Source organism: Kogia breviceps, chromosome 18 (assembly GCF_026419965.1).
Source record: "Kogia breviceps isolate mKogBre1 chromosome 18, mKogBre1 haplotype 1, whole genome shotgun sequence".
Lineage (NCBI taxonomy): Eukaryota > Metazoa > Chordata > Mammalia > Artiodactyla > Physeteridae > Kogia > Kogia breviceps.
Window position 1 is genome coordinate 46,414,094 of NC_081327.1, and position 24,487 is coordinate 46,438,580.

Sequence of the window (24,487 nt, forward strand, 5' to 3'; positions counted from 1 at the left end):
AAAGAATTTTGGAGGCCAGGAGGGGGCTACTAAGGCACAGTTCTGGAGCCAGAGAGACCCCACCAAGTTGGCAGCCCCAGTAGAGCATGGCAGCACCCCAAGGGCCAGAGCACCCCCAATCCCAGAGCACGGGGAGCACATGGCTAGAGCATGGGGCCATACCAGGAGACGACGTTCTGGATACGGTTCTGTGAGGACAAGTAACTGCCCCTCTCCGGGCCTCAGTCTCCCCATTGGTACCATCTGTATGACCCGCAGGGGGCCCTTCCTGATTAGAAAGGATTCCCCAGTGGCACTGCCCTTACTTCAATCCCTTGCCCAAGCCTGGGGAGATGACACCAGCCCACAACGCTAACGCCTCCGTTCAGCACAAGCATAAAAGTCACCCTCTTTTAAAAGTCACCGGGAGCTGAGGGTGGCTGCCTTGGCAGAAGCTGGGGCTGCCCTGCCCTGCCTCCACCCGGCAACTAAAGGACTCCTTCCTTGCCCACGGCAAGCGGGTGGTGGGTGCTAGTGCCAGGAGAGCTTGCCGGCAGGTCCTCCCAGACCTCCCTTCCTGCCAGTCTCCACCTGCACCTGGGCCCTTCTCCTGCTTTTCTAAGCCTGTTAGCCCTGCCATCCCTCCACTCCCACCATCAGCTCTCCACCCTGGAAAGGAAAGAGTCATGGGTGGGAGGCGTGTCCCCCAGCCCAGGGGGACGAGGAACATCTCCCGGCCAGGCTGAAATCTGCACAGCAAACCCAGAGAGTACCTCCCAACTTCGACTCTTCCTCATGCTAAGACTGCCAAGGAAATAAACTCCCTGTACTCAAGACCAGTTAGGGAGCCACTGCTCCTACTGAGGGATGGATGGGAGACCCCAACACCTCCCCAGACTCTAACCCCCTCACCCCCCCGACCACGCCCGGCCCTCAGCAAATCTCAGCTTCTCCAAATCCTTCAACACCGCCCTGGGCTCTGCAGCAGCAATGAGGGGCTGGGCGCCCGGGCCGCGGCCACCCGGGCAGCGGCCCCGCCCCTCCCCAGCTCCCACGCCCTACCCGCGGAGGCTAGGACCCCGGGATCGCGGCGTGGCCCTGGACTCCCCTGCCAAGACCCGGCTCCTACAACCGTTTTTGCAACCACGGTCGGTAATAACCGAGAAGCTCCCGTCCTGGGTCCCGGAATCCAGCGCGGGCGGGCCGGGGGTTAATTATTAACTTCTCCGTGGACACCCGCGCTTGCTCACCCAGCCCTCAACCCCTAACCTGGGGGCATGGCCAGCCCTCACTCTAAAACACACGGACCGCCACCCTGTTTCCTGGAAGTTCACGCCCCTGTAAGTTCACGGTCCAAGGGACCTCGGACCGCTCCTCGTAACGATGGAAAGTGAGGCTCGTAGACAGGGCTCACAGGCCCAAGGTCACCCAGCAGGCAGCGGCCGGCAGGGGGAGAGCGGGCCTCCGGCCAGCAACTTTCCCAGATCCAGGAACTCTCCTACCGGCCCGCGGCCCCCGAGTCCGGTCCTTCCAGCCACCCCCGGGGCGCGCAGGCTCTAGGATCCTCCGCAGTCCTGGCCTCCGGGAGCCCCGGCCCAGGGCAAAAGGGGGGTTTTCCAGGACCTCGGACCCGGGCCCGGTCACGCCCCCGCAGAGGCTCCAGAGGCCCGTAGTTCCCAGGACCCGCAGGTCCGGCAGGAAATGCCACTCACTTAACTCTTTCCCGCCTGGGACCGTCCCGGGCGCGGGTAGAGCTGGATCGCCTCCAAGCCGGTACGCGGACCTCGGCCGACGCTCCCTGGGACCCCGGGACCCCGTCCCGGCCACCGCGAGTGGACTCCGGGCCGCACTGGCCGCACTCACCAGGTAGTTCATCGTGTCGGGTCGGCCTGGGGCCCCGGCTCCCCGCAGGAAACACAGCGAACTGCTCGCGCCGCGCGCTCTCGGATTCCCAAGAGCCCCGAAGCCGCCCGGGTCCTGGTCCGGCCGCCTCAGCCACCTCGCCGGCCACTGCCGCCGCCGCCGTCGCCGTCGCCGCACAGAGCCGGTCCCATCTCGCCCCGCCCGCCACCGCCGCTGAGGCCGGCGAGCCCAGCCCGGCTCCCGGCATGCCCGGCCGCGCGCGCCCATTGGCCGCTCGGGCTCCCCATGCAAATGAGCCGCCGGCTCGGGGGCGCGGGTGGCTGCGGGAGCCTGCGGGAGCGCGCGGGCACGCGCCGCCCAGGGGGACCGTCCCCCACCCCTTACCCTTGCACCCGCGCTAGGCTCCAGGCGCCTGCCGGACACGCGGGATATCGCCTTTTCTCCGCACGCCCATCCCTGCCCTCCACCGTGGGCGAGAACGCGCCCCTCCTCAAAGGCCTAAGCCTTCTTCTTCTGGGAAGACTGCCGGGATTGCCCTCCTCCCCCCGTGGCCGTTGCAGCCCCGGAGGCACCAGCCTCAAGTCGGCCTTCCCCGCCCACCAACCTGGGGCATTTCACGCGTGTCCATACGGCAGTCCGACTCAGATCTGCATCTAGAGGGGCATGCCCCAGCTGGCAGAAAACTAATAATACGACCACCGCACCGACTCTGGTCAGGCCTTCGGTGTAAGAGCCCCAGGATATGAAGACACAGCAGGGAAGCTGGGGACCGCGGCTGTCCCTGTAATCTAGGGAGAGTAGAACCGGAGCGCATCATGTTCTACCAGCCGTGCGCAGGAGGCTCCAGTGCACCCAGGGACAAGAAGCTTGCCATCTCCCACCTCCTCTGAATTGAATTCAGTCTCCTCGAAGTGTCCCCCACTGTCTCGGTGCTGCTCTAGGAGATGTGCCCCTACCCCAATCCCTCAGTCAGCCCTGTCCAGGGCTAACGCCTGTGCCCCAACGACTCCTGTTTCAGCAACAGGGGGTGGGAGGGATGCTTATGAGAATGAGGGGGAGGGAAGAAGCACCACAGGGAAACTGAGTGGAGGGCACCTTGGTTCTCCTGAGCTCCCCCTCCCTAGGGGGCAAGTTGGTGACTGTCACCCCGCGTAGCCAGCCAGAGTCCCTGAGCACAGTCCAGGGTTGCACAGTGGTCTGCAGAGAGATCTAGGATGGGACCTCTCCAGAACTAGACTGTCTCATTTGCTGAGTGTGTGGACACAATCAGGCAGCTCAAAATTCCAGGGAAGCATTGGGGCACACCCTGCAGAGAACCCTCGGGCACGGCCTATAAAATACATACAAGCCCATGGTGCATCCACAGGTGCCCTCCACGTGACACCCAGGGATGGCCGACTCAGCCTCTCGCCAGGTGTGCTACCTTGGCCAGGCCCTCTCCCATCTGTAAAAGGAAGAAGCTGGGCTAGGGCACCCCAAGTCTGGCTGGTCACAGGTCCCCTGGAAAGCTTGTCAAAAAACAGATTCCTGTTTTTTAGGAATCCCCTCCTAAAAAACCCCTCCCACAGTTCCCCTCCTCCAGAAATCCCGGGTGTGGGGGGGAATCTGGACATCTGCATTTCCCCCAAAGTTTCTCGGGGAACCACTGGACAGAACTCGCAGCATAAGGTGTGGGTAAGGAGCAATGGGATTTGGACTCAGTGTGACCCAGAGTCCTCAAGAAGGAATGGGACAACGAGGTGCTACCCTCTGCTCTCCTCGAGACTGGACCTCCCGTAACCTTCAAAACAGCCCAGTTCTCCCACAGAAGAGCCAGGTCTCAGGGGAACACTACCTAGGGTATCCTCTCCTGCTTGTTCCCAAAGCTGTGCCCCCAAATCAGAAAGGAAACTGCAGGCTCAGCTCCTCCGAGACCCTGCCCCTGCCCCTGCCCTCAGCCTGGCTGGCATTCCAGGTTCCAAGGAATCAGATGAGAACCAGCTGGGCTGTGTGTGAACATCTGTCCATGCTGGGAGCTGGAGGGAGTCCCTAGGTTTTCCCCGGGTCTCCACTCCGGTGGGGAGTGGGGTGGGGGCCGGCTTCACAGCCAGACAGCAGGAGGTCTCTGCAGGGATGCGCAGGGACGCAAAAGGGCTGGCCTTACTCCGTCCTAGCTGGCCCTGGGAGAAAGGAGGAGGAGGCTGCCTGGGAAGAGGAGGACCAGAGGACCTCCCTCTCTGGGGCTGGATTAAAGCAGCGCTGGGGGAGGGGCTGCTCCTGTGGGCGGGCAGGCGGGGGAGGAGAACCCAGCTCTGGCCCAGGCATTTCAAAAATTTGCTCCTTTTCCACTTAAACTCCCCGCCCCCCCCCCACCCAAGACTGTGCCTCCCAGAATGGCATTTCCGCTTTGGAATCAAGGCCCCAGGATCTGTGCCCCACTGTGCTGCAAGGGGAGTAGCTGGAGGGGGAGAAGAATGCCCCCTCCCAGGCCTGCCGAAGGGGAGTGGGGGAGGGGCACCCACTGGGCAGCCTCTGCTGGGTGTATGGGGGAGCAGACCCTCCCGGGCCGACTGCCAAGTGACACAGCCCCCAGGACAGCATCCAGGCTGGCTCTGGGCCAAGGTCTCTATGACCACGTGCTCATTTCACGCCCGCAGTGATCCTGCAAAACAGGCTTCACGACTAGCCCCGTCTTCCAGAGGAAGCAGTTGAGACCCAGTTTACTGCCCCTTGCCCCATCCCACAGACTTCAGCCACGGAAGGGAAAGAACTGGTGGCCACAGAAGGGACGGTGGGGATGCTAGAGTGCAGTCCACCCTGACTCCCCTGCGGCAGGCAACTTCAGGACAGGGCAGAAAGGGAATCAAGGGGCAGGGACACTCTGGAAAGCCAAGGACCCTGCCGCACTCAGAGACCCCAAAGGACAGGCATCTGAGACCCAAGCACCACCCTCAAACACAACTGAGTTCAGAACTGGGGCCCAGGGACTTCCCTGCTGGTCCAGAGGTTACGACTCACACAGGGACGTTGGTTCTCATCTGTCCATTGTAAGTGTTCACTGGGATGAGGGCTGCTGCTGATCCTAGACCCTAAGCGGGGAGACCCGGCTCCTGCTCTCTGGGCTTTTGGGGTCTTATTCTCTAGGTCAGACCCACAGCACAAAGAACTATTCTTGCTTCAGCCCCAACAGTGTCTGTGGCAGTGTTTATAACAGCAAACAAAGAGGGGGTATAACCTAAATGCCCAACTATAGGGGACTGGCTGGGCAACCAAAGTCTCTCAGTGGAAGATTGTGCAGCTATTAAGACGGCCACTTTCAGAGACTAAAATCATGCAAGCAAATGCTGATGACCGGTGAAAAGAGTGGGCTAAAATGGCTTTTGCACAGTGTGACTCAGACAGCCCCCTTGCCCTCCTAAAGCCTTGGTTTTCCCAGCAGCACAGAGGGTGGCCGGATGGGTCAGCTGATGGCCGGCTCTGGGAGCAGCAGCAGGAAAGGATTTCCTGAGGCCGGAGGTGAGCGCTGCCAGCCCCAGGGACAGGAAGAAATGATGTATCTGTAGGGCTATGGGTGTTGGCGCCTTGCCCCTGGGCTGGCCACGCACACTGGCAAGCTCAAAGCCAGCCTGCAAGCCAGAGCCAGCCCTGCCTGGGCTAGGGTGGAGGGACCCCTGTGGATGGCCTGGAGAAGAGGCCAGCCCGCTGCACCAAGAACCACTGTCACACAGGCCGGATGCCCCACACAGCCAGTGTCAGCCAGCCCTCACTGCCCTCCTGGGGACCAGGACAGAACCACCACCACCCAGAGGCTCAGAGAGGGGCAGTGCCTTGCCCAGGCCACACCTCTAGGAAGTGACAAAGCTACAAACTAAAAATGTAACGGCACCTGGATACCCAGGGGGGTGCCCACAGAACAGCACCCCAGGTGACCTCAGACGGAGCAGAGCCTCCAGCTTAGGGCGGGTGTCAGAGCCATAAGGGCTCTCCCATCCTCCCCTGCTCTCCAAGGATGGAGTAAGCATGGGGCAGTCCGTTTGTCACTGCAGTGGTGACTCGGACTGTGTGGGGCGGGGGCTCTAGTCCCCAGCCTTCGAGTCCGTTTAGCATCGTCCCAGGCCAGTCCCCAGAGACCGGGGTACAAGGGCACGACCAGGACCGAAGGTGTGGGGACAGAGCCTAGGGGTGGCGGAGGGGGGTAGACGGGCCTGGATCCCAGCAAATCCAGTGCCCCCCACCTTCCCGCAGCTCCCTCCCCTCCCGCTCTGGCTCTTTCAAGGACTGGGAACTGGAAGGAACGACACAGTCTCCGATTCTTGTAACTGCTTTTCTAATTTGGAAATTACAGAGCAGCAGAGGTGTCTGCGGGGAGGTGCCTGCTTTGGCAGCGGCTCTGCTCACAAGGCTGGGGCATTTCCCAGGGGCTCTTTGCCCCAGCCCAGGGTGCTGACCCCGTGACCCGAGTCCTCCTTTCTCTTCGAACTCCCCTCCCCATGTGCCTCAGAGAAGCAAAACCCAGGCCCCACGTGTGCATAACGAGAAGGCTGCCCTCCCTGATGGCACCGGGACACCGCTCCCTGGGTCCTCACCCTGCGGCAGAGCCACCTCCGCACTACTCGAGGGAGGACACGGTGGTGGGGGAAGGAAGGGCTGGGGACAAGACCCTGTCCTCAGAGAGAAAGCTTAGCTGCTGGAGGCCCAGCTCAGGCTGACAGCCTGGGTGGGCAGGGCCCAGGGCGTGGTCAAGAAGCAGTCCCAGCCCGCCACCTGCCTCTCCGCATGGCAGCCAGCTCCAGCATATCAGGGCAGGGACAGGGGGCAACTTCACACGCCATCTGCTGCCCCCCGAGCCTACTTCCATAGCAGCACAGGTGCCCACACCCACAGAGACCCCCAGAGGGGCAGCAGTGTTGGCCAGACAACAGCTGGGGTCAGGAGGCCAGTGGAGTCACAGGAGGGACCCTGAGAGCTCTGGGGGCAGTGGGGTGGGAGTACAGGAAGGCGTGAACACAGAGAGAGCACAGCTACAGCAGCCAGCGAGGAAGTGTTGCTTTTTCTCCCTCCTTGAACCGCACTGGGGGCCTCCCACCCGAGCCTGCTCCAACCTACAGAGAAAGGCTCCATGTGCCCCAGGAGACCCAGGCCCAATCCTCACCCAGGTGTAGTCTACAAGGACAGGAGTAGAGCCCATTAAAGATTCCACCTGGCATGGGACCTCAGCGGTCACTGCATCTTCCAGAGCCTTGGTTAGTGCGTCTGTTAAATGTACTCACCGCCAGGAGCCCTGCCCGTCACCAGGCCATGAGATTGCAGGCACACGCGGGCGCGGTGCACGGCGGCACCCTGGTGCCGGCAGCACACACGCACCTCCCCATCACACACCAGCCCTGCCCTGCCAAGCACACTCCCTTGGGCCCACAGCTCATGCACAAGTGCGCTCCAGTAAGCCCTCCCTGTCCTCCCAGCCGCTGCTCAAGTGCCCTGAGCTTCCCTAGCCCCGAACCACACGAGGAACAAAACCTCAACCTCGTCAGAGATTCTGCAGCAAAAATCGTTCTGTGAAGCCCTGTTGCCCCCAGCTCCACCAGCCAACACTGGGAGGTGGGCAAGGTCTCCCCTCAGCTGGGGGAGTGGGGAGTGGCTGGTTATCGGGCCTATCACTACACATACTACAGCACCCACTCCCTGCTAGGATACGGCTGCCAGGAAAACAAGTCGTGTCCTCAAGAAACTTACACTCCAGGGCGTGTGAGCGGGACGAACATAAACATGGCAACGCCTGTGGGAGAGCCAAGCAGACAGCAGAGAGCAGACTGGTGGCAGGGGCTACTTTATACGAGGTGCCTGGGGGCTCCTCTCTGATGAGGTAGCATTTGAGCAGATGTGTGAATCTTTTGCTAAGGTTCATTATGCAGAAAAAAAGTAACCGCAAAGGTTTGTAATAATAGCACAGGCATGCCAATTCCCTCGGTGTGAAGAGCGGAGCACAGAGGTGTTAGGGGTGCAGGCAGTGGCTCTCAAGCAACCCCTCCCTGCTCTTAGCTTCTTGAGTGGTGCGGTGTCCTGCAGGCTGGGGCATCCAGTTAACTGGGAGCAGCCAGGAGTGTCTGCCTGGTGGGGTGTCTTGGCGGGCAGCCAGGGACAAAGCGGGGAGACCAGGAATCTGTCCCGACCAGGGAGTGGGGAGGGATAGGGTCAGCTCCCAAGACAGGCTCCATCCTCTCCTAGAAGCCTCTCCCCACTAGGACCTCTGGTGGGCACAGAGGCCTGGGAGAAACACAGGTGACTCAAAAACCGAAGACGGGCTTCCCTGGTGGCGCAGTGGTTGGGAGTCCGCCTGCCGATGCAGGGGACACGGGTTCGTGCCCCGGTCCGGGAAGATCCCACGTGCCGCGGAGAGGCTGGGCCCGTGAGCCATGGCCGCTGCGCCTGTGCGTCCGGAGCCTGTGCTCCGCGGTGGGGAGAGGCCACAACAGTGAGAGGCCCGCGTACCACCAAAACAAAAAAACAAACAAAAAAACAAACAAACAAAAAAAACACCTAAGACGCTTCACCTCACGGCCAACCTGGGGAGCGGGAATTCAAACCCCGGAATCCTAGGGAGGGCTGTGAACAAGAAGGCATGTGGTCACACCACTCTGACAGTCGTGTAACTTTGAAGAATCCAGGATTTGGGGGCACAGACAACTCTCTGGGCATGCCTCAACGCACACATGATTGGATATCAGGTTTTATAAAATACTGAAATAGGGTATTACACCACCACTAACACTAGTATGTTCCAGTATTAAAAATACACAGCACAGAAAGACTAGAGACAGATATCCATCAGCAAGAGAATGGATAAGTACATAAATTCATAGTCAAAAGTGGAACACTCAGCACAGCAACGGAAAGAGAAGTACTGATACACACCATGTGGATGAAAATCTCAAAATCATTTTGCTGAATGAAAAAAGCCAGACCCCAGAGAGTATATACGATATGCTTCCACGTACATCAAGTTCAATTTCAAGAACAGGCGAAACTATGCCATGATGAGAGAAATCAGAATGCTGGCCACCTTAGAAACACAACATTGTAAATCAACTATATGCCAATAAAAATTAATTTTTAAAAAATCACAGGATAATCATAGTTTTTCGTTAAAAAAAAAAAGAATGCTGACCACCTTACAGGGGGTAGGGCACACTTGACTGTGAAGGGGGTACTTGTGAACTTTCTGAGATGATGGAGAGGTTCATTATCTTGATTTGATTGATGGTCACATGGGGTCTACATTAGTCAAAACTTATCCAACTGTATATACCTAACATCTTTCAATTTCACTACATAGAAAGTCTACCTCAGGGACTTCCCTGGTGGCGCAGTGGTTAAGAATCCACCTGCCAGTGCTGGGGATATGGGTTCAATCCCTGGTCCGGAAAGATCCCTCATGCCGCGGGGCAACCAAGCCCCTGCGCCACAACTACTGAGCCCGCGTGCCACAACTACTGAGCCTGCGCGCCCTAGAACCCATGCTTCGCAACAAGAGAAGTCACCGCAATGAGAAGCCCGCGCCCCACACCGAAGAGTAGCCCTCGCTCACCGCACCTAGGGAAAACCCGCATGCAGCAATGAAGACCCAACCCAGCCAAAAATAAATAAAATTTTTTTAAAAAAGAAAATCTACCTCAATAAAAGAGTCTCAACTGGTAAAAATAAAACAAAGCACAGAGGAAACAATACATAGCATTAGGAATACCAAAAAATAGGTACTGCAATCCTAAACCCACCGTGTTACCCTTTTTGCCCTGGCTGTCAGGGAGCTTCAAGTCGAATCTGCATGCCTACCTTCCCCATACAGTACATAGTTCGGGATTTTGTGATGATCCCAGACTGTTTGTGTCTTTCACTATAATCTGCTTCAACTCCTTACTTGAACTCAGCAGGGTTTAAATAATAAATTAAAATTACTAAAAAGTTCCCTCAGCCTCTAATTCCCCTTAGAGAACGGATTAACTTTAGAGCCACGACTTGTGACTCCCTCTCCTGGCAGGGCGGGCATGCATCACCACCCCCAAGGTCCCCAACCTGTCCCCAGGCCTTTTTCTTTTTTTCTTTTTTGGCCGGGCTGAGCAGCATGCAGGCTCTTACCCCGACTAGGGATCAAACCCTGAGCCCCCTGCAGTGGGAGCGCAGTGTCCTAACCACTAGACCGCCAGGGAAGTCCCCCCCGCCAGGTCTTTTTCTTGAAGAGAGGGAGACAACGGCCCAGCAAACTAAAGAAAGCCAAAGAAACAATAGGGTTAGACTAGGATGCAATCAAAGCAAGCGGTTGTGATGGAGCCAAGTCAGAGGCTGGGGAGGCAAAGCAGAGCACAGAGAGGGCAGGAGATGGGAGGGCAGGTGCAGCTCAGGCCTCATGCCAGGCCATGGGAGGCGGGGTCACCAGGTGCCACCCTCACAGCCTTGCGGCCCGCCTGCCTCACCCACAAGCTTGAGCCCCCTCCCTTAAAGCGCCAGGACCCACCTCCGGTGTGCTCTGCTTCCCACCCAGGACCTTGCCTGTTCCATGCTGGCCAGGCTGCTGCTGACCACATCTGAAGTCAGGCTTGTACCCACGGATCCAATAGCTTCCAAAGCTGGCAACACCGCACCCACTCCTGGAGGCCCTCAGGGCAGGGGATCCAGCTGGCCTGAGGCACAGTGGACCAGATGATGGCCCCACTGGAGGCCACTCTATCTGTGGGGTGAGGACAAGTACCTGTCCATCCAAGGCTCAAGAGGCAGGAGTCCCGAAGGCAGGCAGGGGGAGGGCCGGGGTCATTCCACTGCTAAGGCCCTGGCAGGAACCGACCATAAAGAGAAAGCTCCTGGAGGCAGGCTGGGCAGCGTGGAACGCTGTGGGGGCAGGGAGCTGACCTCCTCTTCCCCAGCTGGCTGTGCCGGCGCCAGGAGCGGGTCTCAGCCACTGCACCACTCAACAGTGGCCGGATAAAGATAATAACCTCAACAGCAGTAGCTGCTATGACTTATTTGCCTCTTAGTAAAAGCTGTCTGCAAACCTCACCAAGTTCTCAAAAAACCCCAAGAGCTCAGTGCTGTTCACATTCCTGTAACACAGAGGACACAGGCTCAGAGAGGTTCAGTAATTGGCTCAGACGAGCCAGCAGCATTCATTCCGGAGCCCCTGCCCTCGACCCACCACATATCCTCCCCACCCAGAATTAGCCTCTCTGGGAACCCACTCAGCCCCCAGCAAGGCTTCCAGGACAGTGGCTGGGGTGCAGGCTCTCTGCACAGGGACACAGACTCCTTCATGGCGGTGGGCTCCGCGGTGCTCCCAGGGCCACTTCCTTGGCAGGTGGCCAGGACAGGCTGGAGAGAGAGGAACCAAGCAGGCCTGGGTCCTGTCCTGAGGAGCCTGGCAGCAACCAGATAACCCCCGGGATGAATGCACTGTCACAGATGGGAATCCTGGATGGCTTCCTGGCACGCTGCCCTCTGCCTGAGCGGGCAGGAGTGACGAGGTGAGCAAGGCAGTGATTGAATATCACTTCCTGCAGAGGGAGGGCCAGGCAGAGTCCAAGGCCAGCGGGAGGAGTGGGGCAGGAGGAGCGCGCCAGGTGCTTTGGAGACTGAACTGAGGACCTTGGACTTGGACACCGCCTCCTCCCGCTGTCCTCTTTCGAGCCTGTTCTACCAGGCCCCAGCTGTCCATGGCCTGGCTGCCCAGGCCAGTGGTGAGCCCAGGGCAGAGCCTCCCAGCTCCCTGGCCAGCTCTCCAGTCACAGTGGTGGCTGGCACAGAGCCAGGCACAAAGGGCCCCCTGGGACCGCTGGCACAGGCTCAACCAGGCGCCACTCCTGCTCCGCTGATCTCCACCGACTGCTGCTGGGGCCCGCAGGGCTACAGCTGCCCTGCTGCACAGCCCCGGGCGAGCTGCCTGGCCGCCCAGAGGCCCAACTGCCTCCTGTCCGGGGGTGCTGAAGGGGTTACCCGAACTCATGCTCAGAAAGCCACGGGCAGAGGGTCATTCTCTCAGCAGCCTTGGCCTCTGTGGATGGCTCAACAGGCCACAGCCCCTACAATGAGGGAGGCCACACTCACTTTCTGGCTTTGGATCCTGCCAGACTTGGTTCCCACCCTGGCTCCGCCTCTCAGTGGCCAGGCGACCCTGGCAGGACTACAGGTCCTCCCCGGGCCCAGCGCCTGGCACACAGAATGCACTCGACACACGTCAGCACTTAGCTCCTTGAAAGGACCCATTCCTCACTTAATAAAGGAGCAGAGGAGGGGCTGGAGTGGCTGTGCCCATTTCCCAGACAGGAAACAAGAGGCGGGAATGGAGAGCAGGCAGCTCCTCTACAAGCCGGAAGCCGGCTTCCTGCCTGACAGTGGCGGGTGGCAGCGTCACTCTTAAATACGGATCATGCCAACGCCCACCAGGGGTCTGAAGGGGGTGGCACAGCCATCTTCCTTCCAAATGCTTCCTACCTGCCCAGAGAGAAGAGACAGTCCTGGGTGCTGAACAGCCATACCCAAGAGGAAGGCAGATGTCAGAGAGGAGCCAGGAAGTGCACCTCCAGGTGCTGTGTGAACTGTGCCCGCAGCTCTGGGCACAGGAAGAAGCACGAAGCAGGGAGTCAGGAGGACCCCGTGTGCCTTCGCCTCTCTGGGCCCCGGACCCCATGTGGGTCAAATGACAGAGCGAGACAAGCTGATCCCTGCAGGGTCACCCAGCTCGAACACCCAGGAGGTCACTCCTGTCCCAACCTGGCTCGCCCCAGCCTCTTCTCTCGCCGCCATCCCCTCCCATCCCATTCTGAAGCATTTTATAATTGCTGTGGGCCAGAGTGCCTGCGTCAGCCCCGTCCAGGAAAAGCCTGCCCAAATGAAGGGGTACGCTTAAAACCCAAATGTGTCCGTGAGCACCGCATGGGCGGTCACCATTCTGCATGGGCGGTCACCATTCTGCGTTCACAAAGCAGGGCTTGAGCAGGAGGCTGGCCTCACCACTCATCAGCACATGAAAGCAATTTTCTCAGCATTTCAGGGCTGCTCCCCCAATGAACTTCCTCTCCCAGTGCCACCAGTTCACACATTGCTCAAGATCCCAGGAGAAAGCCAGGGTGACCTGACAGCCCAGCACGTAGGGGGCAGAGGGTGAGACACCCCCACTGCCCTCGGCAGAATCTCTGAGGGCTGTGGCTGCAGATGGGAGGGTGGGAAGCGACGTGCAGCCGGCGATGGTGTGTAGAGATGGAGCAGAGCTGGACTGCAGGTGTCCACAGCAGTGCCTGTCTGTCCAACTCACACCCAGAGCCTGGCCCTCCCACCATCCCTGTCTTGTTACAGATGGGGCCACTGAGGCGCAGAGCCCAGGAAAGCTGTCCAAAGTGCTATAAGGCAAGGGGTCTGGGTGCCATCCCAGACTCCAGATCCACACCTCGGTGTGACTGTGGAGGCCACACCAAATGAAGCGCGGACGTCCCAAACTTAGGCTGTCCAGCCTCTTATGTGGCTGGAGTCACATGCCCCGTTCACTACTGCCGTGGAGACTCAGGCCCTCAAGCAGGCTCAGGCGGCCCACCTCATCTCTCTGGTCAGTGCCCACAGGATCAGGGCAGGTCCCCCGATGCCCCGAGCCAGAAAAGACCCAGAGCTTTGCAGGAAAGCAGGGCAGGAGGAGGGCTTGGCAGGCATTTTCTGTCTTCTTTCTTTCTAAAGATGAGGCAATTATGCTCTGAACCAGAACAGATGGGGGTGGGGACTTCACATCAGCACGGTCTGGAAGCCCTAATTTTTTCTTCTGTAACTCTGCATTACTGCTTCTGGAGGCGGGCAGGAGCTGGGATCTTTAATTCCATAATAACAATGCTTTGCACTTACACAGCATCTCTCCTCCAGTAATCTCCATACACTCTATGGTGGGTAATTAAAAGTCCGCTTGCCCTGCCAGGAAGCCCCAGCTGTCTGTTTCACCATAAGGACGGGGTCCCCCAGGTGACAAGCAGTTCCAGAAACAGGCCAGGGGGACAGGAGCTCTGGGCCACTGCCCCTTCCTGTCAGAGGGAAAGCCCCTAACGCAGCAGAGAAACAATGGCTGGAGGCCACAGCTTTCCAGCAGAAGGTGCCCCTTCCGGGAAGGAAGGAAGCAGGGTGTCAGCCCCCACCTCAGTCTGTGCATCTGTAAAGCGGGCTGGGGGCTGCGCCTGAGGCTTGGTGACCAGCGGTGGCCAGGATCACTTGCCACCCTCAGGAGGTGGGACTCGGATGCCTCCAGTTGCCGGCCAAAGTGTGCAGTCCTGGGGGGCTGCCCAAGCCTGCCTGCTGGGCTAGGAGGAGTGGGTGTCAGGTGAGAAGAGAAGCCCCCATGGCTAGGAGGGAAAAAAAGGCTGGGCCCTGAACCCTTGGGGGGTTCAGCCGCAGAGGTAAACTTCCCGGGAAAGTGAGTGCATTCGCCGGTTCTGGGGGGTAGGCGCAGACCCCCACCCCGCCAAACTGTCCCGGGGGAAGGGTGTCTCGGTCCTGGGAGAGGTACAGACCGGGCTCCAGGCCTGGCCATCCCCGTGAGGTCATGAGCACAACAGGGCAGCTGTCCTAGGTGGTTCCCAGGGGGACTACGCAGACCCCGCCCCCTCACCCGGCCCAGCCATCCTGGAGGAGGGTTCCCGGGGAGCGGCAGAGATCTCTCCCCACTAGGCCTAGCCGTCCTGGTGGTGGAGGGATTCCTGGGGGACAGCACGGACCCCAGCCCGACCCGGCTCTCCAGGGAGAGGATGGAAAAAAAGGCGGGGCGGAGAGGCCGGCTTCGCGGAGACACCCCAGGGTGCCCCCATCCCCCGACGCGAGAAGGCCCAGGTAGGGCGACCCCCAGCCCGAAGCCCCGGCGACATTAGGCCTGCAGCGGGCGGCGCGAGGTCGCGGTCCCGGCCGGCGGTCAGTACTCACCGGCACGGACATCTTGGCCGCCGCTCCCGGGGCCCGGGCGGGCAGCGGCGCCGGCAGGCTGCGGACGCCGGTCTGCCGCGCCGCTCAGAGCCCCCAGCGCGGGGTCCCGGCGCTCTCGGTGCTCCCGACTGGCTCCTGCGATCTCCCGGCGGCCGGACTGTCCAGCCGCTCCAGCCCACGCCGCGCATGCGCCGCCCCGTGCCGCCCCTCCCCCTCCCGTCTCCTCCGCCCGGGGCCGCGTTAAAGGCGAGGACCCCGGACCCCGGCATTTTTCTGTCGGCCCAACGCAACGACGAGGCTCGGCCTCCACCCTTTACCCGTCCTTCAGGGGCCACCTCGAGTCGCAGCATCTCCTGCGCGCCCGCTGGGTCTGGAGGCCAGAACCCCCCCACCCCCACCCCCACGTTGCCCAGCCCAGGGTGCTGGGCGCCTGCCCGATGGACTGGCTGGGCTCCCAATCTCTGTCTGAGGGCTATTGCAAGTCAGCGGAGCAGAGCTCCTAGAAACCCTTCCCACTCACCCAGCTGAAAGCCCAGAGACACCCCCGCCTCCCCTGCCACCAAAACCCCACACGCAGCTCTGCCCAGACTTCCTCCGCCTGCTCTGCGCTCCCCTGACTGCCCCTCCCCGGGAACAGCCTGGCTGATCGTCAGGTCACCCTGACAGAGCTGGACGGGCTTTTAGGGAGGATCCTGTCTCCCGGTAACCCCCACTCAAGGGCCACCCACTGCCAGGCCGTCCCTGCACCAGAGACCAACCTTCAGACACTGGAAGACAGGCATTCCAGGGCCTGAGCCTTCCTTTCTCCGGGTTAAACCCCCGATTTCTTCAGCTGTTCCACATCTGACATGGTGTCCAAGCACTGTGCACATACCTGTGCATCCTAATTGCCCCGCCCCCTGCCAGGTAGGCCTTGCTGTTCCCATGTTACATCGAACAGATTGAGGCTCTGAGACCCCTCGGCCACCCAAAGGCAGTACCAAGGGTTTGACCACTTTGTTCTGCTGCCCATCACACACAAACTGTCCCTGCTTCCTGGGGGCCTTTCCTGGGCTAGAGGGGGCAGGCAGGGCCACAGCAAACAGAGGGGAGCCTGGGGTGACAGCTGCCACTCCCTCAAAGGACTCTCTGTGTTTGTCTGGCAGGCAGCCCTGCCCGTGCCCACTTGCCTGCATCCAGCTGGCACAGGGTCTTCTGAGCTGGGAGCAGCAGTTCAGCCTGGTGCCCGGGCTCCAGGCCACACATGCCCTCTGTCTCAGACGTCCCCCCTCTGCCACCCTCTCCCCCTACCACACTGAGCCTTCCTCCTGGAGCCCAGGCTCCATCCCTCCTTTCTCTCCTACTTCCTCTGGATTCTTATCGCCAGGGCTCCTGTCTTCTCTCCCATCGGCCCCATCTCTCAGTGCCCAGGCCAGAGCTGGGTGAGCAGTGGGCAAAGACTGCTTCCACACTCCTGGATATAGGGAAATGGGAACCCAACGGAGGGGTGCGGCTGGGGCCACAACCTCCAAACCATCTAGTCCTGGCCTCCAATGGACCCCCAACGACTGCTTACTCGGGAAGGCCATCACTGACTCATCCCTTAGTACAGGAGGAGGGATGGCTCGGCCAGACCCTCACTCACTCCGAGGCAGGGACCCAGGGCCTTGGGTGTGGGGTTGGGGGTAGCCAGAGGAGCCCGGTCAGGGCACGGAGCATCCTCCCCAGCACGACCAGGTGTCTGTGAAAAAAACAGCAGATGCTCCTCCCTCGCCACCACCAAACATCCCCCACTGCCCAGCAGGCAAATGATCCCAGGATGACTCACTCAGTCCTGCAAAAAACAGGCTCTGGGCACCTCAGGACTAGCAATTATACCACAAGCAACAGCTGGGCTGCCTGAGCAGGCACCAGCACCCTGAGAGGGTCCTCGAGGGCTACCAGGGGCCCCAGGGAGACAGGGGTTATTGTTGCACCTGGCACTGGGAGGAAAGGGAATTTGGACATGGCCACAGAGTCAATCTGGGCGGAGACAAGCTTCATACCCAGTTCTCCAGACACCCAAACCCAGCCTCTATCCCCTGGGCTTTGCCAGAGGAGCCCCTGGCCTAGGAGAGTGCAGTGAGCCTTTGGAGGCGCCTGCAGGCAATGTGTAATAATCCTACATTAGCATGTTTCTTTGGTCACTATTGATGAACCAACACTGACACATCCTTATTAACTACTGTCCACACTCTGTTCAGATAGCCTTAGTTTTCCCTACTGTCCTTTTCCTGTCCCAGGATCCCATCCCGAATCCCACATTACGTGTAGTCGTCATGTCTTCTTAGGCTCCTCTGGACTGTGACCGTTTGCCAATGTGATGCTGACCTTGATGACCGGGCTGAAATAGTGTTTGTCAGGCTACTCTGCTACAAAGTGACTTTTTTCCTCCAGCTTTCTACAATGTACCTTTTGAAGTAGTGAGAGTTATGTTCCACCTCCTTGAGGATAGAGTATCTATATCAATTATTTGGATTTATTCTGTATGGGAAATTTGTCTCTTCTTCATTTATTTATTTATTCAATCATTTATATCAGTATGAACTCATGGATATTTATTTTATAATTTGGATTATATTACTTTATGTTCTTGCTCAAATAGTCCTGCTTTGGCTGTTTGAGTTCTTTCAGTTGGTGAATCAGATTTTTCAAGTGAACCTAGAAATCAAGATTTTTTATAAAATCTCTATGTTTTGAAACACTGACGGTGTAAGCCAGTGCTCCTACGGGCCAACCCTGGCAGCTCTAGGCCCTGGGGTCAGATTACCTGCTTTGAACCCTCCTCCTCTGCTTGCAGCTGAATGATCTTGTTCATGTGAGTTAACCTGCCTGGGGCTCAGTTTCCTTATCTGTGAAATGGGAGGATAATATCCTCTGGGTGGTTGAGAGGACTCTGTTGAATGGCTCAGGTAAAGTTCAGGGCACTGAACCTGCCACAGAATTCTTATTAAACAGCAGGGACCATCATGACCACAGGCATGAGCAACTCCCTGTGGAGGGCAAGAACTGGGTTTGTTTTGGGGAGACCTAGAAGGAGACTTCAGGGTTGGACGTGGCCAGGAGGACCCTGTGAGCGCTGGAGTGGATGAGAAGGGAAACTACCCACCCCAAGCCTGGTTTTCAACATGAGAGTCGAACTCTGCTACTCTGTAGTAATACGATACTGACAGGTGATGTATGCACAGGCAGCTGTCCTATCTTACTCATGCTAAAGTGTGAATGACTACCTCTCTCCAGGAAGGCAAGTCAGGCGGCAAAGAAAGAGGCTTAGCTTAGTGGAGTGGATGGGGACTTCACTGGCCTGCCAGGCAAGACCCTGGGGTTCAGTCCTGGCACCACCTCACACTTACCCTATGACCTTAAGCAAGTCCAGTTTCCAATATCCTTGAGGATAATTTCACAGTCTGGTCAAGGGTGGGCCCTGGGGGCTGGGGCACCTCCTTGTCTGTCCCCCACGCACAGAACCTTGGGTATGCTTTGCTTGGAGGGCCTCTGGTTAAGGGAGAGGGTGATGTTCAGGTCATCAGGCTGCTAGGTGCAGAGGGAGACCCTTATCCCTTAGACAATGAGGTTTCAAGGCCTGGTAGCAGGAGGGAGATGTATTAGTTTCTTATTGCTGCTCTAACAAGTTACCCCAGGACTTCCCTGGTGGCGCACTGGTTAAGAATCCTCCTGCCAGTGGAGGGGTCATGGGTTCGAGCCCTGGTCCAGGAAGATCCCACATGCCACGGAGCAACTAAGCCCGTGCGCCACAACTACTGAGCCTGCCCTCTAGAGCCCGTGAGCCACAACTACTGAGCCCGTGTGCCTAGAGCCCGTGGTCCGCAACAAGAGAAGCCACCGCAATGAGAAGCACATGCACCGCAACGAAGACTAGCCCCCGCTCTCCACAACTAGAGAGAAAGCCCACGCACAGCAACAAAGACCCAACACAGCCATTAAAAAAAAAAAAAAATTACCCCAAACGTAGTGGTTAAACAACACGAATTTATCACCCTATACAGTTCTTGAGGTCAGAAGTCCAAAATGGGTTGGCAGGGCTGCATTCCTTCTGGAGGCTCTGAGGAGAATCGTTTCCTTGCCTTTTTCACCTTCTCGAGGCCACCTGCATTCCTCGGCTTGTGGCCCTGCATCACTCCAACCTCTGCTTCCATCGTCACATCACATCTCCTTCTCTGTTTCTGGCCCCCCGACTCCCTCTTATAAGAAGCTTGTGATTATACTGGGCCCACTCAAGTAATACAGGAAAAGCTCCGCATCTCAAGATCATTAATTTAATCACACCCTGCAAAGCACCGTTTGCCTTGTAAGGTAACCTAGTCATAAATTCTGGGGATTCAGATGTGTATGGGGGGGACCCTGGGCCCCCCAAAGCTGCTCCCCCACTGGGCACTACAGCCTAAACTTCCGCCATGGCTGCATTTGGCCAGCCCGGGAATCCTCTCCCTCAGTTTAAGAGACATCTCTCATTGTTCATGGGAACAGCTATAGGTGATGTGTGGTTCCAGCATACAGTCTGGCAAAAACCCCTAACAGGCAGGGACCCTTTGACTCAGAAATGCCACGAACTTATCCTAAAAAAATGCACTCACAGGTAGCCACAGATATACATAGAAGGATATAACTTGTAGATTTCCTTATGATCAGGAAAACATGGGAACATCTTACAAGTTCAGTAATAGGCACTAGCGAAACAACTTACGGAACATTCCCAGGACAGAATTCAATCCTGGGTTCCACCACAAATGATATGGAATGACATGAAAACATGTTTACAATATACTGTAAAGCAAGGAAAAATAGGCTTCCAAATAATAAGTACAGATGGATCCTATTTTCATAAAAATTCACATATTTATATTTATGTCATATATTTGCACTGGGAAAAGTGTGGAAGGATAGATACCAAATATCAGCTGTGGTTATCTTGGGGTAGGGGTAGGATTTTTTTCACCATTGTGTCATATTTAGGGAAGGCCTATTCAGTGCTTGGCGCTCTACGGACTAATAAGTAGAGCTTTTTCTGTCTTTACAGATTAAAATTTCACAGGAGACTAGTTTGTTTGCTTTTTGGAGGAAAAGGGGGTTTTGGTGTAACTAAAATTATTTCCTCTATTTTCTAATGTTTCTTGAGCGAGCATTCATTATTTGTGCAACTTTTTTTTTTACAAAAAAATTGTGGTAAAACATACATAACGTTAAATTTGCTGTTTTAACTATTTTTAAGTGTACAATTCAGTGGGGCATGAAGTACATTCGCAGTGACCTGTAACCATTACCACTACCCATCTCCAGAACTTTCTCATCATCCCAAGCAGCTCTGCACCCATTAAACAATGCTTTCTGTCTCTATGAATTTGCCTATTCTAGTTGCTCTCGTAAGTGCAATCATACAATATTGATCCTTCTGGGTCTGGCTTATTGCACTTAGCAAAATGTTTTCAAGTGTTGTTTGTTTTTTCTTTAAATATAAAAACCTTTTGAGGGGAAAATGCCATCGCCGAGTTCTAAGAAATACAAAGCCACCCCGAACAGGTTCCCATGCAGTCCGGTCGCCTCTGAGCAGGCAGGAGACAAGAGGAGAAGGGACTCGCAGGTCCCCAGCAGCGGACAGCTGAGCTGGGAGCCCCGCAGCCCCACCCCAGCCCCAGGGCCCCGGCTGCTGGCCTCCTGGTCTCCTAGGATGTTTGTAAACACCCAGGGACCAGGGCCCCTTCCAGGAACAGGCCTGTGTTCTCAGTGCCCGTGACAAGTGGAATTTCACTCTCCACTGGAAACAATCCCCAGGGCATTGTATTTCTGAACCCAGGGATGAAGCCGCCTGGGTTGAATAGTATACATTCTCTAAATTATTAAACAGCTGCTGCCACACTGGGGTCACCAGTGCGAGTCCCCAGAGCAGCAGCTCGGTTCTCAGCGCGGCAGGCACATCAGGCCCCCACCCCCATCACTGCTGTGCTGTCCGGAGGCCAAGGGTCTGCACCAGGGGCGCTGAGAAAGTCTCCCTGCTCCCGGGGAGCGAGGCTGACTCTCATGGAAACAGAGGGAACTCACTGTAGGGAGGGAGGTCTGTACTTTGGTCAGAACTGGACTCCCTGTCACCTTTGACTTCCGGTGGCAGGGCGGGGCGGGCCAGGTCTGGGTACCAGGCTGGCTGTGTGAACTTCAGCACAGTATTTATACTCTCTAAGCATGTTTTCATCCCAGTCTGTCAAATGGGGATTAATAAAGCAGAGCCCCATCCCTATTTTATTCTTGTGACCACGCCCTCTCCCCCTCAGTCATGCAGTGCCCCGCGGCCTTGACTCAAAAGTCCTGGAAGGACTGGGATGTCAGGCCGGCTAGAAGGGCTGGTGTGGCTCCCAGTTACAGCACTTATGCGCTGTTGCTGTCAGACTCGCTGACTCGAGTCTCTCCACCCTCCACCTACCAGCTTGCTTTGCTGGGCTCCAGCTTTCTACGCCTCAGGCTCCCATGAGGCAGCAGCTGCTGCTCCTGCCTGGAGGCCCAAACCTTTCCCTGTTCAGGAAGGAGCCCCAGGGGAGAGGAAGAGGCTTCACGGAGGCACCACAGAGCTGCAGCTAGGACCTCAGTCTTCTGAGACAGCCCACGACAGAATGTCCTGTAAAGAGGGGTGAGGGTGGGAAAGCTGCCTGTGTGAGCAGAGGCAGGCTCACTTCTTTATTCTCTGGCCTCGGGGCCTGTTGGTTTAGGGTGGTTGTTGAGTACACTAAGTGCCATGACTCTGCCTGGAAAGAGGCGGGGGCAGCTGTCCCAGAGGCTCTGAACGTCGTGGGGTGTTGTTCTTGTGGCCAGCGTCTCAGGCTCTCCAGAAGGATGTAACTTCTGGCCTTAAGTGGTTTCCTCGTAGATAATCCCTTCACCCATCTCCAGGGTAGGAGTCTTCACCAACCCTGAGGTCTATGGTGACCTAAGCCCAGCTCATCCCAGGAGGCCCGGGGTCCTGACAGCAGGGGCCAGTTCTGCATCTGCAAGCACAGAAGCCAGGCCAGCTCTGGCTCTCACACGGTTCCATCCCTGATGGCTCCCCTTTGTCTGAGGATGCACTGAATGGAGCAGATGCCACAAGTCCAGTCTGGCTGTGCTGCTTCATAACTGTCAACCCCCATTTTGTAGAGAGCAAAAGTGAGGCCGCAAGAAGCAGCCCAGATTACGAGAGAGAGAGGGGTGCCAGAATTGATGCTTGAGGTCTGAACCACACGTCCGGAATCCCGTGAGCAGGTCTGACTGCCCAAGTCAGGACTGACGTGGGAGGCCTGGAGGACACACAAAGGGGCAACGGACACGAGAAAGGGGATGGGCCAGCCATGGAAAGGCTCAGAAGAGGAGCCCTTGTTAGGAAAGATAAAGACCGACTGAGAGGGATGAGATGGGAGGCTACGTGGTTGTGAACGATAATTTAATAAGACGAATGTAGACCTGCTCACCAAACCTCAGAATGACTTGGGAAGCATGAGAGAAGTGAAGTGAAGCCCCACCTCTTAACTGAACAAAACTCACTTACCCTGAGCAGGGAGAGGATAAATGGATTCAGAAAAACATTTAGAGCGACTCACAGATGAATGTGATGTTAATCACATAGGTTAAATACCGTAGGTTAAAAAAATACAAAACAGATTAATCCAGGTTTCGATGAATCAAGGGTCACTGGGGCATATTCCTGCTGCATTAGGGCTCTCTAGAGAAGAAGAGCCGGTAGGACGGAGGCTGAGGGTTCTGCTGTCTGCAGGCTGGAGACCCTGGGAAGCTGATGGCGTAAGTCCTAGTCCAAGCCTGCAGGCATGAGTGCAGATGGACAGGAGGAAATGGGTGTCTGCGCTTAAGGAGAGAGCAGATTTGCCCTTCCTCCAACTTCTGTTCTATTCAGGCCCTCAGTGCGCTGGATGATGGCTACTGACGTCGGTGACTATGATCTTCTTCTCAGTCTACCCATTTGAATGCTAATTGTTTCTAGAAAACCCCTTACAGACGTGTTTTACCAGCTACCTGGGCATCCCTTAGCCCAGTCAAGTTTGCACAAAAAATTAACCATCACACCTGCCCAGTCCAAATGCTTCTTCCAGAGACAGAGCCCTGGGCTGGTACCGCAGAAGATGCTAGTAGTTCTCAGGGACGACCTAGTCCAGTCTTCTCCATGGATGGCCGTTCTCCTCCTAGTTCCGGACGTGTCTCCCCCGAAGCACTGGGCTCTGTGTTCAGAGACAGGCAGACAGGGCCTCCTTGCTGAATCTTGTCTTCTCAGACGGTTTACATAGGAAGAGAGGGGCACAGCCGCCCTGCTGGAGGGAGGAAGCCCCTTTTGGGAGGTAACTGGGCATTATATTTCAAGGCCTTGAAAATGTCTCCTTCCCTGACATGACAACTCCACTTGTAGCAGTGATCTGGAAATGATGAGGGATGCAGGTCCAGATCTCAGGACTAGGCAGTTCACCACAGCATCATGTATAATGACAAAAAGTGGGTAACCTCAGTGGCCAATGGTTGAGGACTGATGAAACAAACTGTGGTACAAGCAGGTAATGGTATATCATGCAGCCATTAAAAATCGTTTTCTCAAAGGACGTCTGAATAAATGGGGACGTGCTCATAGTACATACCATAGGTTAAAAAAAGAATACAAAACTACATACACCAGTGCGGTCCAACAGAATTCTGTGCTGATGGAAACGTTCAATACCTGCACTTTCCAGTAGTGTAGCCCCTGGTCACAAGGCTGTTGAGCAGTTGAAATCTTTGGCTAGTGTGACCAAAGAACTCAATTATGAATTCTAATGAATTTAAAATTTAAATCAAAAGATCCACATGTGGTTACTAGCTTCTGTGTTGAGCTTCACGGGTAGAGTATAATTCCAGTTGTGTTAAGAAAAGCTATGTAAAAACATAGGGAAATAGACTGAAAGCATCCCGAAATGTACACAGCAGTTTTCTCTGTTAGTAAGACTATGGGAGATTTAAGTTTTAATTTTTCTGCTTCCCAATTTCCCAACAGTGAATGGTTGCCTTCGATCATCAGAAGAAAAAAGAGGTACATCAGGAGGAAGGAGGAAGAGAGAGGTCAAGCCCAGTGCAGACAAAGCTCCCACTGGCAGGAAGGCCACGTGCTGGCCGAGCTGGCCTGGGAGCTGGGGCCATCTGCCTCGTGCAGGGCTGTTTTGACAGAAGTGTTGCGCCTCTGGTGACTTGGGTCTTCTCCAAGCTGCCAGGCAACCTCGCTGACACACTAGACGCTCGGCTTAGCCGGGGTGAGCATGTGTGCGCGCGCACACGGGTCCTGCCATCTGTGGCCAACCTGGCAGCTGAGTGTTGCCTCTTCAGCCGTGTTTGCTGGGACTTGGGGGGATTTTGTTGTTTGAATTTCTCGCTTGTTTCCCAGGCCTTACTTCAGCTGCTTCTCCAAGTTACTGGTAACTTTAAGGAGCTTCCCTCCAAAGGCCTTTGAAGGTAGGAGAAAGTTCCTGCAGGTGCCTTCCTCAGCAGATGCCAGGGAGGAAACCTGGGCTCACGCATTACAGTTTGCTGGTGCATCAGGAATTTAAGAGTTTGAATTATGTCAAGTGGCAAGAATAAAGGAAATGGAATTTTCCTAAATACATAGCTGGAGGCTTTTAAATTTTTTTCTAGGTAGGGAGGCCATGAGCAGTGGTTCTCAAAACTTCAGAGTGCATAAGAATCATGGGGTTGCCTGTTCAAA

General features: G+C 56.6%; 1 protein-coding gene across 6 annotated transcripts in view; it reads right to left on the bottom strand.

Annotated features, from left to right (window-relative positions):
• BCAR1 (BCAR1 scaffold protein, Cas family member) overlaps positions 1–14,944 on the bottom strand; it is a 35,964-nt gene extending 21,020 nt beyond the window's left edge. The window contains exon 1 of one of the 6 annotated variants that reach the window (XM_059043731.2): positions 14,755–14,944. In XM_059043731.2, coding sequence (XP_058899714.1) covers positions 14,755–14,766 — 12 coding nt within the window. In that variant the 5' untranslated portion in view covers positions 14,767–14,944. Of the gene's footprint in view, positions 1–1,842; positions 2,061–10,330; positions 10,416–14,754 lie in introns of those variants that run through there. The other 5 variants (XM_067020121.1, XM_067020124.1, XM_067020122.1 and 2 more) reach the window with 5 other exon arrangements.
• Positions 14,945–24,487: the final 9,543 nt, after the last annotated feature.